This window comes from Zingiber officinale, chromosome 3A (assembly GCF_018446385.1).
Source record: "Zingiber officinale cultivar Zhangliang chromosome 3A, Zo_v1.1, whole genome shotgun sequence".
Lineage (NCBI taxonomy): Eukaryota > Viridiplantae > Streptophyta > Magnoliopsida > Zingiberales > Zingiberaceae > Zingiber > Zingiber officinale.
The window spans coordinates 137,960,791-137,975,856 of NC_055990.1; the positions used below are offsets into that span (position 1 = coordinate 137,960,791).

The following is a 15,066-nucleotide window of genomic DNA, read 5'->3' on the forward strand; positions in this document are numbered from 1 at the left end:
GGATCGGCGCCTAAGTTCCCTTCCCGAGAACGCGTCCTCACAGTCACTCCCCTCCAGTGACTTACCTTTACTTACCTGTCAGACGTCAGGTCAGCCCTTCGACCCATCTGGACTTCGTGCCAGCTATTTGGTCAGCCCTTCGACTCGTCTGGACTTTGTGCCAGCTATCCGGTCAACCCATCGACCTAGCTATACTTCGTGCCAAACGTCCGGTCAGCCTGTCGACCCGTTTGGACTTCGTGCCAGCTATCCGGTCAGCCCGTCAACCTAGCTGGGCTTCGTGCCAGACATCAAGTCAGCCCGTCGACCTGTCTGGACTTTTCCTGCACACTCGGTCAGAGTGTTAGATCAACAACAAAACTAACTTAACTTATTTTGTCATTCATCAAAACCTGGGTTAGATCGTTAGTGCTAACCGCACCAACAGCATGGCGGTTGATGAAACAGTAAGTTTGAAAAAGAGTCAGATGCCGGTGAAGCCCTTGACAGAGGTCGGTCCAGGTGGCCCTGCAGGAAGGGCTGAGGATGATGTAGAGCCAGGTGGAGAGGATGAGCGCCCACCAAGAGATGCTGAGAGTGATGGAGGCACCGAGGAGTCCGAAGTCAAGGACAAAGACGATGAGCCAGGAGATGAGGATATGGAAGAGGAGGATGGCGACGACAATGACGACCATGGGGCTGATGATGTTCTGGACCTATAGGAATCATTGCATTGGGTAATAAAGGGCGAAGGCGATGAGCTGAGATAGGAGGCTGCGGGAGTAGATCTGGCCCACCTCGGCGATCGCGTCTGACTGGCCGATGGCATTGAGGAAGGAACCGGAGAACAGTGAATTCAAATGCCCGATCCCTCTCCCTGTCCCTTCCCATGGAACCCTAATTTAACCCCGATCACGTCGGCTGCCTTCTCCGCCACGACTCGGTCAGAATCGAAATCCTCCCCATTCTTTGGCACCTCCTTCTCGTTCTCATCTTCGAGGGTAGTGTGAAGGTTGCCTCAGCGTCGGCGACGAAGGAGGCGAAGGGCAGAGAGGAAGAAGAAGTCGAAGTCGCACTGGGCGGTGGTGTGCAGAGGGTTTTGGGCAGAGGCAAAGTCGCGAAGGGATGGGCGGCGACATAGGAAGGGTTTCACGGATTAATTCTGGTGTGATACATTGGGTTACAAAAGCACTACAATGTTTTTTTTTGTTAGAGCACACTTTATGCACACTGTTAATATTTATATTTTTAAAAATGTGTTGTTAATATTAAATATTAACAATGTATTTTGCACGCCATAAATAAAATTAGTAACAGCATATATTTTTCTGCACGCCCCGATTTATAAAAAGATAATATTACCCGCAGTGCACTTATTGAGTTTGTCATAAAAATTATTATTAACGGCATACTCTAACCGTGCACCATTAATGACGTGCTACGGAAAATCATATTTGTTATAGTGAACTATTAACAGCGCGCTCTGCACACCATTAATATCAAGTTTTAACAACGCACTCTGCAGCCGTAGAAAAGTTTATTGACAATGTACCTTTTCTGCATGTCGTCATTTGTATAAATATTATACTATTCGCAGCACACATAATTGGGCGCGCTGTAAAAACTATTATTAACAGCGTGCTTTAACCGAGTGTCGTTGATGATGCGTTGTGGAAAGTCACTTTTGTTATAGTGCTTGTTTTAAAATAAACTATTTAATATTAAAATACAGGGAGGAGAATCCGCCAATCAATTGCACACGAGGATAAAAGATATCCTCAATGGGCTTCACACAATCAGTCATCAGATGGAAAACTGAGACTTGATCAGGTATGCCCTAAATGTCTTTCCTCGAAATGCACTCTGGCATCCATCATGGATGCCTATAAAATTTCGAGGAATTTATCTAAATTTAAACTAGACGAACTTTTTTGTGAATTAAAGCTACATAAATAGACTAACGTCAAAATTGAGAAAGGTATTGCTGTTATTGCAGGAATGTCGAAAGGGAAATCTAGAACTAAGCCAGAACCTGAAGTCGAGTCTGACCCAGACTCAGATGATGAAGAATACTTGGTGAACTTGGTAAAAAAATATTCATCAGGTGAAAGAAGAACTTCACCAACAAGGACCTGCAGAAGATCAACTCCACCTCCAACTCTAACAACAAGAATGTGACATGCTTTGGATGTAACAAGAAGGGGCACTACACGAATGACTGCCCGAGTCTGAAGAAGAAGAAGAAAACCCTTAAGGTGACTTGGGACGAATTGTCCGTGAAGGAATCAGACTGCGAAGAACCAAAGCACACCAACTACCTTGCACTGATGGCTATGGACTAGAATCGAAGAGCGAATCGGAAGACGGGTCCGAACCCGAGTCAAGCCACGAGTCCACACTCGTTTCCTAAGGTTCATTTGAGGTACATTTCGGTTTAAACAATTTCCTTTTTAAAATCATTGCATGCTTAAATAGGAAATTGACTATTTATGAAAATCAAATAAACGAACTAACAAAAGAAAATAAATCACTTAACGAACAACTAAACTCAACAACTAAACTGATTCAACCTGAAATCCTAACTCAAGTTGCAAAACTTGAGGAGGACAATTCTAGGTTGATAAGTGAAGTACTTGAACTAAAACAATTGCTAGAGAAATTTACAACAAGATCTAAGTATTTCGACATGATACTTGGACACAAAGAGCTGTGTACAACAAGTCCAGACTCGGATACAAGTCCAGCTCAACCAACAAAACCTTTATATCCTTAGTTAACCAAAATAAAAATCAAATTAAAGCTTGGGTTCTGAAAGTGTGTCTAACCACGCAAGTAGGACTCAATCAATTTTATGTGCCTAAAAATAAAATCCACCATCTAAAGCCAAATCCAACTAAAACTAATAATTCAAAACTAATCCAAAATAAAAAGCTAAATTTCAAAATAAAATTAAACAAATAAAACCTAAATCTAAAAGGTAAAATAAAGTCAAACTTAAACAAACAAAATAAATTCAAATCAAATAACTTAAATTACCATCAAGTTCACTATAATTATAAAAATAATCGACACAAATCTAAAACTTAAAAATCAACCAAATAATTCAGGGAGATACTCCAAATTAGCTAGTACCTCTAAAAGAATAGTTTACCCGACTGGGTAATTAGGATTACTCAAAAAGGGACAAAAGTGTAACTTGATCAACGGTACTGGTGAAGTTTTCGATGATAGTAGGTTAGGAAAACTCTATCTGTGCATTTCTAGGAAGATATAGTTTCAGCCTGGTGCATTTGACTTAGTGGAACTAACTGAAGCTACCCTTCACGAATCCTAATTAGCTAGACCAGAGTTTTGTATTAAGTTCAGTGGATAGGACTATTTAAAAAATATTGAAGGTATGGTTACTGTAATAATGTCCAAGTGACTCACCATAGCCCAGAATTTTATCCAAAGAATGTCTATTTGTTGAACCCAAAGTTAAACTTGAATCTAACACAAAGTTAAACCAAACTCTAAAAATTAATTTAACTCATCTCACAAAACTATAGGATCCCTTTTTCTGAAAACTTAGACTGGGTGAGATGATTAAGAAATTAAATTAAAAATTAAATTAAGTCAAATAAAATTAAATTAAATCAAAGTTAATAAAATTAAATTAAATCAAATCAAATTTAAAATTAAATTAACTCAAATAAAATTAAATAGATCAACAATAAACTAAATAAAAATAAACCAAAAAAATCAAACTAGAATCAATCGCAGGCGCCTACCAAAGGCGCCTCCATGTCTATTGGAGGCGCCCTCGGAAGGGCGGAAAAAATCCTGCCCAAATCGATGAGAGGTGCCTTCATTCGTTTGAAGGTGCCCTCCATAAACTTGGAAGGTGCCTTGATGTGCGTAAATAGTATAATCGTTTATGCATGTTTTGATGCACATTCACTTACTTTATACATATATATTCCTTACATGATCGCCTCTTTTAGCATGTATTCACCATATATACTCTTTTGTTTGGATATCTGCTCTTTGTTTGATTTTATGTTGACAGTGATAACTTTTGGAGAGAAAACGGTGATTGTCGACGTACCAGGATAAAGCAGAGAGCACGACCGTGAAACCTTGCACGACCGTGTAGCCAATCCAGAGAGGAATCAGAGCACGACCGTGCAACCCTACACGGCCGTGCCTCACCACCAGTAGCCAAGCAAGGTATGGCCGTGCAACCATGCATGGTCGTGCCCCCATGACAGTGGCCAAGTAGCACACGACCGTGCCAACATTCCAGTGGAGAGAAAGGTCACGACCGTGTGAATCCACACGGTCGTGTGACCTCGGCAGAGACGAAGAAGGCCACGGCCGTACAACCTCGCACGACCATGTGACTCAACCCGAAAGGAAGCCGTGTGAGGCCATGTGGATTCCACACGGTCGTGCGATGAAGAACGCGGGCCGTGCCACGCCAAAACAGAGCTATGCTGAATTCTGGGTAGATTGCAGACTGATCATAATTTGGCCATAACTTTGTGCTCCTTTAGAGTTTCTGGATGTTCTTTATACCGTAACGTAGCTGACTTCAAGATCTACAACTTTTCTTCAGATCCAAGAGAGAGAAAGAATTTTTTTGCCATGCTAAATGGCACGGCCGTGCCTCCCAACCGCGGGTTCAACTGAACCTCTGTCCAGACCGCAGACCAAACTTTGAACCGCTATAACTTTAGGCTCAGTTGGATGCCAGGGCTCGATCCAAGTATCAGATTGAAGATAATTTCAAGGGCTACAACTTTGGTTCACAGGAGATCACAAGAAAACCTAGTTTAATGGGTGAAAAACTTGATTTATCGGACGCCCCGTAATCCTGGTTTTCCTGGGCGGCTTGGAGGAGGTATAAAAGGGTTAAGAGCCCTATTCTTGGCATCTTTGGTTTGGGGACTTCATCCCTCTCCTTGGGAAAGGGTTTTCTCCTTCGGGGAAACCCTAGAGCTTCATCCACCGCCATCCCTCAACGTTCCGTCCATCTCCAGAGCAAGGGGGCATCTCCAAGACATCGGAAATATCGGCAAGCATCGCTTCTTCCCTTCCTTCTTATATCAAGGATTGTATGTATGTTCTTCTTTATGTTTTGGGGTTGTTCTTCCCCCACAATGGAGTAGACACCATCTTCTAGGATTAGGGAGTATTTGTAATGTGATGGAGATGTAGAACCATGTAGATTCACTTTGTTTCTATACGATGACTTGTCAATTCTTGTTCATGCTTGTGTGAGATGTTTATATTTCTATTCTTTGATTGATTGATGTGGAGGATTGTTGATCCTGCAAAGGGGATACCTTAGAGCATATTGACCAAGGTACCCTAGTGACAGGGGTAACCCTTTCCGGACGTCTAAGACGTTCCCTCAAAAGGAGAGACAATCTCTTAGGAACTGCTGCTCTCGTAAGGAGAGTGCTCTAGATCGTATACCCGAGGGGCCCTAGTGACAAGGGTAACCCGTTCACGGACGTCTAGGACATTCTCTTGAAAGGAGAGGCAATTCCTCCATAAGGAAGTAGGTAACCGTACCGAACCTCTACCCTTATCCTTATTGTTCTTTACTAGATATGTATCCCAGTGATCTACCGAGGCGCCCTCGTGACAGGGGGGTTAACCGTTACAGGATTTCACAGGGAATGTCTCTACGTGATACTTAGGGATACTGGCCAATCTAACTTCCTGCAAGAGCATTGACATAGAGGATAGAAACTAAGCAATCTATGTAGTATCTCCTAGTATTATAATGAAACCGAAATCTTAGAATCCATCTCCCGAAGCTCATTCCCTCCGAGATCGATTCTCTCTCTTCTCTCTCTCTTACTCTCCTTTCTCAACAGTCTTAGGTTTGTCTAGATAACTTACTTTGCAATATCTCTAGTGCTTAATCAACAGTCCCTGTGGATTCGATATTTTTATTACTGACGACGAAATCGTACACTTGCGGTTGCGTAACAAGTTTTTGGCGTCGTTGCTTGGGACTGTTCGCATTAACATTAGTAGATTAACAATTTAGTTAGTCTAGACTTGTGAATAGTTTTTGTTTTTCCATCTTCATAATTCAAAAAAAAAAAAACCTGCATTTTTTTCCCTAACAATTTAAATTCTGCGTTTTGTTTCTTGCTTTTCATATAGCATTTTATTTCTTATCTTTAATTCTTCATTTTTGTTTTTCTCTCATAATTTTTTCTTGAATATCTTGAGCACTAACATGTTAAGTAGGACTTTAAGAGAATTTTTCACACCCATGAGTGCAAGATCTTCCATTGATGAATATTATGATTCAGAAGATGATCAATTTGAGTTCCTTTATGGAGTGTGTGGTTGCACATCTCATCCAGCTGCTATTTGCCATTTTTTCCAAAAATATGCTAAGACTTTGGAACTTCAATGTTTGGTTCAACCTCAACATCAAGATACATATGAGCAAGTTCCTGATAGTTATGGCTATGACTGGGGAGACTATCAAATTCAGGACTTTCAACCTCAGTTAATTCTGGAGCAGAGTGAGCAGTCATTTGCCCAGTAGCAGAACTCTGACCCACCTCAGCACTACAATCAAGATTGGAGGGATCATCAAAATTTTGATTATAGAAGTGTGCAAGGTGTTGATCATTCTTTTCAAGCATCTCAGAGTTTCTCAAAGTTTCAGGAGGATTTTTCACTAGACATACCACATCATTCACAACCAGATGAGCCGATTGACTTGGAGGACTCCCAACACACAAATATCCTTGCTACAAGTCAGATGGAGACCACAACACAAGTTTCTGAAGAACTAGTGGTACAACGGGGGATCTCAGCTTTACGAATATTATTTCAAATATCTGATAATGTTGTTGATCCCTCCATTGATGCTATTGATGTTAGTGGACTCCTCAATACTTTTGATGGTGATGTGGTGGATAAAAGTGTAGGGGCGTGTACTATGGAGGAAACATCCCAAGAATCACCTGCTTTGATCACACAACCAATTGACACTATGGAAGTTGAAAGAATGGAATTGGTTGATGATAAATGTGTAGGGACTTGTGCAATGGAAGCAAAGCCCCAAGAATCACCATTTTCAGAAGCACTTCCACTTGAGTCAGAGCTAGAACCAGTACTTAATTCTGAAGAAGTCACATCCACATGTTTAGAACTTTCAGATATATCTCAACAATGCAAGGTTAGTATTTCTAGTGATCTTTTGGAAAACTTCATAGAGGTACCTATAATTGATTTTATTGGATGTGATACAATTTTTGATACATACTCAGTTCATACTAATATGGTTCTAGTTCCTTCTTATATTACATGCTTGGGAGAGGTATGTTTTTCTTTTGGGTGTGTAGATTTTCATGGGGCCTATAATTGGAAGCTCGATCTGAACCATCTTCGACCTCCTGAAAGAATTTCCAAGAAGACGAAGATGGAGAGAGTGATTCTTCACTTTTTGATGAAAGCTCCCTCCATAATAAGAGCCCTTGGTATGAGGGTTCTAAAATATCTTACCCCTCCAAGAACGAGATTTTGATGAATCTAATGAGGTGGTCGAGCTAATGACCTTAAATAAGCGCTTCTTGGGAGGCAACCAAAGTTCATTTTCCTTGTTTTCTTTTTAGTTTGTTTTTACTTCATTAATAATAAATCATACCCTCTACTTAATTTTTCTTGTCTATCTTATTTTTGTAGATTTCAAAGTTGTGGAGGAATGTGAGCATTGGATAGAGGAGTATCTTCAAAAACATGAATGTCTCATCACTTGGTAACTTCTCTTACTTTAAATTTTCTCCACATTATTTTTAGTTTTCATTGGGGCAATGAAAAGTTTAAGTCTGGGGGGATGCATTAGATGCATTTAGTTTAGTTCAGTTTTTACTTATTTCTTTTTGCTTAGTAGTTGCATTCTACATCATATTATTATTGTTTGTTCCTTATTGCAAAATACTAGCACGTTTATTCTAGATTTTATGTGGTTCATGTGCTAGTATGTTTAGTGATCTATCTTTTTCTATCTATGATAGCATGAAGTGAGCAATGTTTTTACTATAAGAGTTTAAGTATTGGCCTTGTTTTAGGATCTCTATACACTATGCCTATTTTTTATGGTTGATAACTCTAAAATAGTCATGATTCATAGAATTGGACTAGTACTTGTGTTTCTATAGTGACCTCTCAACTACATTTTGGTTACTGGATAAACTCAGATCATGTAAGCTCATTTGGAAAAATCAATCCCAAAAAATTAAAAAAAATAAAAATAAAATGAAAAAAAAATGAAGGTTTGTTCAAGTTTGATACTTTGCAAACATTCAAAGCAAAAAAAAAAAAAGGGAAAAAAATAGTTGTCGTGAGTGGAAACTAGCAATTCACCCCTTTGAGACCGAGTTAGGTTACTGGGGAAATGAATGCTATGTTTCTCTTGATACTGAGTATTCCCTTGAGATCTTGTGTAGACGATACATAGCATTTTTTTGAGGGGAATGGACTTTGCGTGTGGCAGGTAAGTGCTTATCACCGGAAGCATAAGGAATACAATTTTATGACAACTTGACTAGATTTAGGGATTGGAACTTGATAAATCTAGGTCACTTTCACGCTAAGCACAAAGGACTACTACTTAGGTCGTACTCAAACTACTTTTGTATCTTGATCACCAATGAAATCATTTGATAGAATTAGATTGACTCGCTAGAGATTATGATGCACTATTTAACCACATGAATGTAGATTACGGGTTTTGCTTGAGGACAAGCAAAGGTTTAAGTCTGGGGGTGTGATGTGCGTAAATAGTATGATCGTTAATGCATGTTTTGACGCACATTCACTTGCTTTATACATATATATTCCTTGCATGATCGCCTCTTTTAGCATGTATTCACCATATATACTCTTTTGTTCGGATATCAGCTCTTTGTAAGCAGCACACAGCCGTGCCAACATTCCAGTGGAGAGAAAGGTCACGGTCGTGTGAATCCACACGGCCGTGTGACCTCGGTAGAGATGAAGAAGGTCACGACTGTGCAACCTCACACGGCCGTGTGACTCAACCTGAGAGGAAGTCGTGTGAGGCTGTGTGGATTCCACACGGCCGTGCGACGAAGAACGCGGGTCGTGCCACGCCAAAACAGAGTTGTGCTGAATTCTGGGCAGATTGCATACCGATTGTAATTTGGCCATAACTTTGTACTCTGTTGGAGTTTCGGGCTGTTCTTTATACTGAAACGTAGCTGACTTCAAGATATACAACTTTTCTTCAGATCTAACAGAGATAAAGAATTGTTTTCCCCCACTAAATGGCACGGTCGTGCCTCCCAACCGCGGGTTCAACTGGACCTCCATTCAGACCGCTGAACAAACTTCGAACCGCCATAACTTTCGGCTCGGTTGGAGCCAGGGCTCGATCCAAGTATCAGATTGAAGATAATTTCAAGGGATACAACTTTGGTTCAGGGGAGATCACGATAAAACCTGGTTTAATGGGTGAAAAACTCGGTTTACCAGACGCCCCGTAATCCTGGTTTTCCTGAGTGGCTTGGAGGAGGTATAAAAGGGTCAAGAACCCTATTCTTGGCATCTTTGGTTCGGGGACTTTGTCCCTCTCCTTGGGAAAGGGTTTTCTCCTTCGGGAGAAACCCTAGAGCTTCATCCACAGTCGTCCCTCGACGTTCCGTCCATCTCCAGAGCAAGGGGGCATCTCCAAGACATCGGAAACCTCGGCAAACATCGCTTCTTCCCTTCCTTCTCATATCAAGGGTTGTAAGTATGTTCTTCTTTATGTTTTGGGGTTGTTCTTCCCCCAATGGAGTAGACACCCTCTTCTAGGATTAGGGAGTATTTGTAATGAAATGGAGATGTAGAACCATGTAGATTCACTTTGTTTCTATACGATAACTTGTCAATTCTTGTTCATGCTTGTGTGAGATATTTATATTTATATTCTTTGATTGATTGATGTGGAGGATTGTTGATCCTGCAAAGGGGATACCTTAGAGCGTATTGACCAAGGTACCCTAGTGATAGGGGTAATCCTTTCTGGATGTCTAAGACATTCCCTCAAAAGGAGAGACAATCCCTTAGGAACTGCTGCTCTCATAAGGAGAGTACTCTAGATCGTATACCCGAGGGGCCCTAGTGACAAGGGTAACCCATTCACAGACGTCTAGGACATTCTCTTGAAAGGAGAGGCAATTCCTCCATAAGAAAGTCGGTAACCGTACCGAACCTCTACCCTTATCCTTATTGTTCTTTACTAGATATGTATCCCAGTGATCTACCGAGACGCCCTTGTGACAGGGGGGTTTACCGTAACAGGATTTCACAGGAAACGTCTCTACGTGATACTTAGGGATACTGACCAATCTAACTTCCTGCAAGAGCATTAACATAGAGGATTGAAACTAAGCAATCTATGTAGTATCTCCTAGTATTATAATGAAACTGAAATCTTAGAATCCATCTCCCGAAGCTCATTCCCTCCAAGATCGATTCTCTCTCTTCTCACTTTCCTCTTCTCTCTCTCTTACTCTCCTTTCTCAACAGTCTTAGGTTTGTCTAGATAACTTACTTTGCGATATCTCTAGTGCTTAATCAACAGTCCCTATGGATTCAATATTTTTATTACTGATGACGAAACCGTATACTTGTGGTTGTGTAACACGCCTTCAATTAACACTGAAGGTGCCTTTAACCAAGCCTTTTCCAGTGAACAGAATGATGCTCTGTTTGTGAAATTAGACATGCCGAGGCACCTTCCAGCGGCTATCTCCCACGATCTCTCAAACTTTTCATCTCCAGCCTTCAAGAATGCCCCCTCGGTATATATTAACTCAATTTATTTGGTTCAGGATACATTTTCTTTGTCAATTTGCGCTTATATATGTTTTTAGGAAATGCCGACATGTTACTCCTAAACCTATTAATGCCCCCCTCTACTGATACTAGGTTTCCCTCTGAGCAGATTAGATTATATTTTCTAAAACACACATATGTTGCATTGAAATCTAGATATCTAAGTAGGACTTTCTTCACCCAATACTGTGCTCCTATTATAGAGATTATAGATTACTATCAGTTGGATAGACTAGTTTACTGTAACCATTCAGTAAATCTAGATATGTGTGCCCAATTTTACAACAATTTAGTTAAGTTAGATGACCTGACCTATTCCACCAAAGTTAGTGGAAAGGACTTCAGCTTTTCTCCTACCATATTATATGATAGCTTAGGCCTTAGGAGATCTGCATGTTCATTTCTATGTTACCTTAGTAGGGACCTGCCATTTGGCGAACCTTACTCCCACATTATATTAGATACTATCTATATGTATTTTTTTGGGGAGGAGAGACTCTACAGTGACTAACTTCAGGTCACTCTCTCTTAGGGTCCAAGACTATATCTTATATCAAGTCCTGACTACCTGCATTCTGCCGATCACATCTCGCGATATTGCAATGATGCAATCATCTCATTCATTTTTTCTTTATGCACTATGCCAGCGCCTGGACATTAACATTGCATTACACATATTCCATGATATTATTCATGCATCCAGTCTCATCACTAGGTTGCAGATTCACATGTCATATTGTCACATTCTGACATATATATTCTCAGCCATAGGGGTAGACATGACTCAGCGTATGACCACTCCTCTTAGCACATATGACAAGATTGGTCAGTGTCATTTTGCATTAGTACATATTGTTGGAACCCCAAGGATGTTTTGATGTGATCAAACAAATTAAGTTAGGTCTTGTTTAGTTTAACCCTTGTGTCTAAGTGTGTAGGAGCTTAGGAGCATAGGAAGTCGAGTGGAAGACGCGGCTAGCAAGAAGGACGGCACAGAAGAGAGCCGACGGGCTCGGTGCATCCGAGGGGCAAAGTGCCGCAAAAGAGTATACCAGTGGACAAGAAGAACGTATGCGACGTTCGAGGGACGAGAAGCTGGGGAGGAAGGCTGCTCGAGGAGAAGGCCGAAAATTAGGTTCAGGTGAGCCATATTCCGGATGACCGAGATCACCCAAACGAGCGGAACCAAAGTGAAAGACCCAGACCGAGGTGAGCAGAATCAGAGCAAAGGGCCCGAATCGAAAAAGCCAATTGTGTTGACTTTTATGGGTCCAAGCGCCTAGATTCATTCTAAGCACCCGGAGTCCAGGCGCACGGAAACCTTCCGGGCGGTCGGAACCTCAATCTTATCAGGTTCGACGTGTCCGTTGACGGACGCGTCCGGGATAGAATTCTATCCCACTTTAGGCGCCCGGAACCCTTTCAGGTGCCCCGAACAGTGCTATAAATATAGCTCTATTTTCAGTAGTTCAGAGAACAACTTGTAATTCTTTTCTTTCTGTTCTACTATTGTGTGCGAGCTATTAGCGTTGTAAGAGGCTACTCTGCCCGAAGGAGATCTTCAGAAAAATGTGCTTCATTTTCCTTGGATTAGCAATCTCCTGATTACAAACCAAGTAATTCTCCTTGTGTTTCTATCCTTTTAATTAGTCTATGTTTTTATTATTACAAGTGTTCTTATTTAAGCTATAAAGTCAAGAAAGAGTTGAGTTTGTTTTTGCAAGGCAATTCACCCCTCCCCTCTTGCCGGCCACCAAGAGACCAACAAGTGGTATCAGAGCAAGGATGCTTCAGAAGGACTAATTGCCGACCGAAGCAAAGGAACCAATGGCCGAACCAAGCATCGTTCCACCAAAATTCGAGAGAGACTTCACACACCGGAAACGTCGAATGCAGGTATTTCTAAAAACTGACTTTGAGATTCGTTTAATAATCAAATATGGCTTTGTAACTCCTACGAATCAAAATGGAGAGGAGAAGGAAGAGAGTCTTTGGACGAAGAAAGAATAAAATGATTCCGTAGCAAATAACAGGGCGGAATATCACTTGCTGAGCGTACTGCCGTCTCAAGAAGTCAACTCTATCGGGAGCTACTCGTTGGCCAAAGAACTTTGGGAAAAATTCTTGGAACCCCACAATGGCACATCCAAAGCCAAGCTCACAAGACGAGTCATACTTCGGAACAAGTTGACGAATATCCGTTTGGAAAAGGTGAGAAGGTAGTCGATCTGCACGCGAAGGTCAAAGAACTAATCACCGGACTCGAAAACCTCGATAAAATGGTAACCAACCGGGACTTAATACGCTACGCATTCAATGTCTTTCCCAGGACTCCAGAATGGTCCTCGATAATCGATGCCTACTACATCTCAAAGGACCTGGAGGTAAGTACCCTAAAGGAACTCCTTTTTACTCTAGAATTACATGAAACCATATGTGCAGGCACAACAAAAGAAATAGGCTAGATTATGTCACTAAAAGTAACCAAGAAGGATGAACCCGAGTCAGACTCATAAGAAGATCAAGAACCTTACATGGTAAGGAATTTTAGAAAATTCTTTAGATCTAACAAATTTAAAGAAATGCAAAACAAGAAAAATCAAAGAAATAGAAGAAGGGTTCGATGCTACCAGTGCCAAAAGAAAGGACACTTAAAAGAGGACTAACCCAGAACTCAAAAAGGAAAAAAGGCAAGATGCCCAAGCAGAACAAGCATAAGACTCTAACTACTACTTGGGACGACATCTCATCATCAGAATCAGAAATAAAAGAATATGTTGAACTAGCACTGATGGCAAGCCATGAAAAGCAAAGCACCTCAGAAGCTAGAATCGATGAAGGGGGAGCGACTTCAGATGAATGCAGTGAAGCAGAGGGAGAGTCAGGCTTCAAGTCTGATATGGTAAGTGAGGTATGCCTCTTACCTCCTGATCAACTCTATTTTGACATTAAGTCTATGGAAAAATCTATGTACAAGTTAAAAAATAAAAATGATAAATTAAAAATTAAAAACTTAGAATAAAAAGAATTTTAGTAAAATCATGCCTGATAGAAGATTTTGAAAAGTAAAATTTGAAAATATTAAATTAAAAGAAGAAATAGAAAACTTGAAAAATGTTGCATGTTCAAATATTTCTGCTTTGAGAAACTATAGAGGATTAAACTGGTAATATAGATTTCACAAAGGTCGGATCAGAAAAGTAACAAAATCTTATATCCCTAGAAAATACCTGATTAACCCTGTAGGAAGGAACCTATATTGGGTTCTAAAAACTTGTTTAAATTAAAGAGAGAAATTAGACTTAGGGCTTTCAGGTATAAAATTAAATATTTGAATTCATTAAAAGGTTTTGTCTAGAAGTGGTTGATGATCCAATAACCAAGAAGACCTAGTACCTCGCTACAACCTGGAAGCCAATTTCTGAATTGAATATTTAATTGACAAACTGATAAACGTGAAATAGTTAATTAATTTAAATGCTTTCAATATTTGTCAAAGGTTTAACATTTGTTAAAATTTTTAAAAAAATTGTAAACTTCACTTAAAAACATTTTCAAATTTCACTTAGAAATTTGTCTTTGCAAAATTCATTTAAATTGTTTTTGTTAAAAAAAATTTTGTGTGTTTAACTTAATTGTTTTAAGTTATTAACCCTAAAATTTTTTTTACTCAGAAATTTTTTTTACTTAATTTTTTTTTAAAATTTCTACAAAAAATTAATTCCTGATATTTTTTTGAATTTTTTTTACTTAGAAAATGTTTCTGAAATTATTACATTGTTAGACTTGGAAATTTTTTCTTACTTAAAAAAAAATCTTTTTGGAAATTCATTTTTTTTTTAAAAAAAAAGTTGGCCTTAGATCTTTATTGTACCCCATTTTTTATGTGATCAAAGAGGAAGAAAAAAAAGATTAAGTGTAGGGGGAGGTAGCTTAAAATTAAATTTTCCTACCTTTTGTGCTTCTTGGGTTGCTCACATCAAAAAGGGGGAGATTCTTAGAACCCCAAGGTTATTTTGATGTGATCAAACAAGTTAAGTTATGTCCTGTTTGGTTTAACCCCTGTGTCTAAGTGTACAAAAGCTTAGGAGCACAGGAAGTCGAGCGGAAGATGCGGCTAGCGAGAAGGACGACACGGAAGAGAAACGATGGGCTCGGTGCATCCGAGGGATGAGGTGCCGTGGAAGAGTACACCGGTGGATGAGAAGAACGTACATGACGTTCGAG

General features: G+C 40.0%; 1 protein-coding gene across 1 annotated transcript; it reads right to left on the reverse strand.

Annotated features, from left to right (window-relative positions):
- Positions 1-267: 267 nt before the first annotated feature.
- Positions 268-1,168, reverse strand: LOC122052524 (protein DETOXIFICATION 41-like). The gene is made up of 2 exons (XM_042614088.1): positions 393-1,168; positions 268-323 (listed from the first exon to the last, which is right to left on the reverse strand). The coding sequence occupies exons 1-2, from the start codon at positions 672-674 to the stop codon at positions 291-293; spliced, it is 315 nt and encodes a 104-aa protein (XP_042470022.1). The 5' UTR covers positions 675-1,168; the 3' UTR covers positions 268-290.
- Positions 1,169-15,066: the final 13,898 nt, after the last annotated feature.

Coding starts and splice junctions, on each gene's coding strand:
- LOC122052524 (XM_042614088.1), bottom strand. CDS start 674: ATGGTCGTCATTGTCGTCGCCATCCTCCTCTTCCATATCCTCATCTCC. Junction 324..392: donor GCACTAACGATCTAACCCAG/GTTTTGATGAAT, acceptor CCGAGTGTGCAG/GAAAAGTCCAGACAGGTCGA.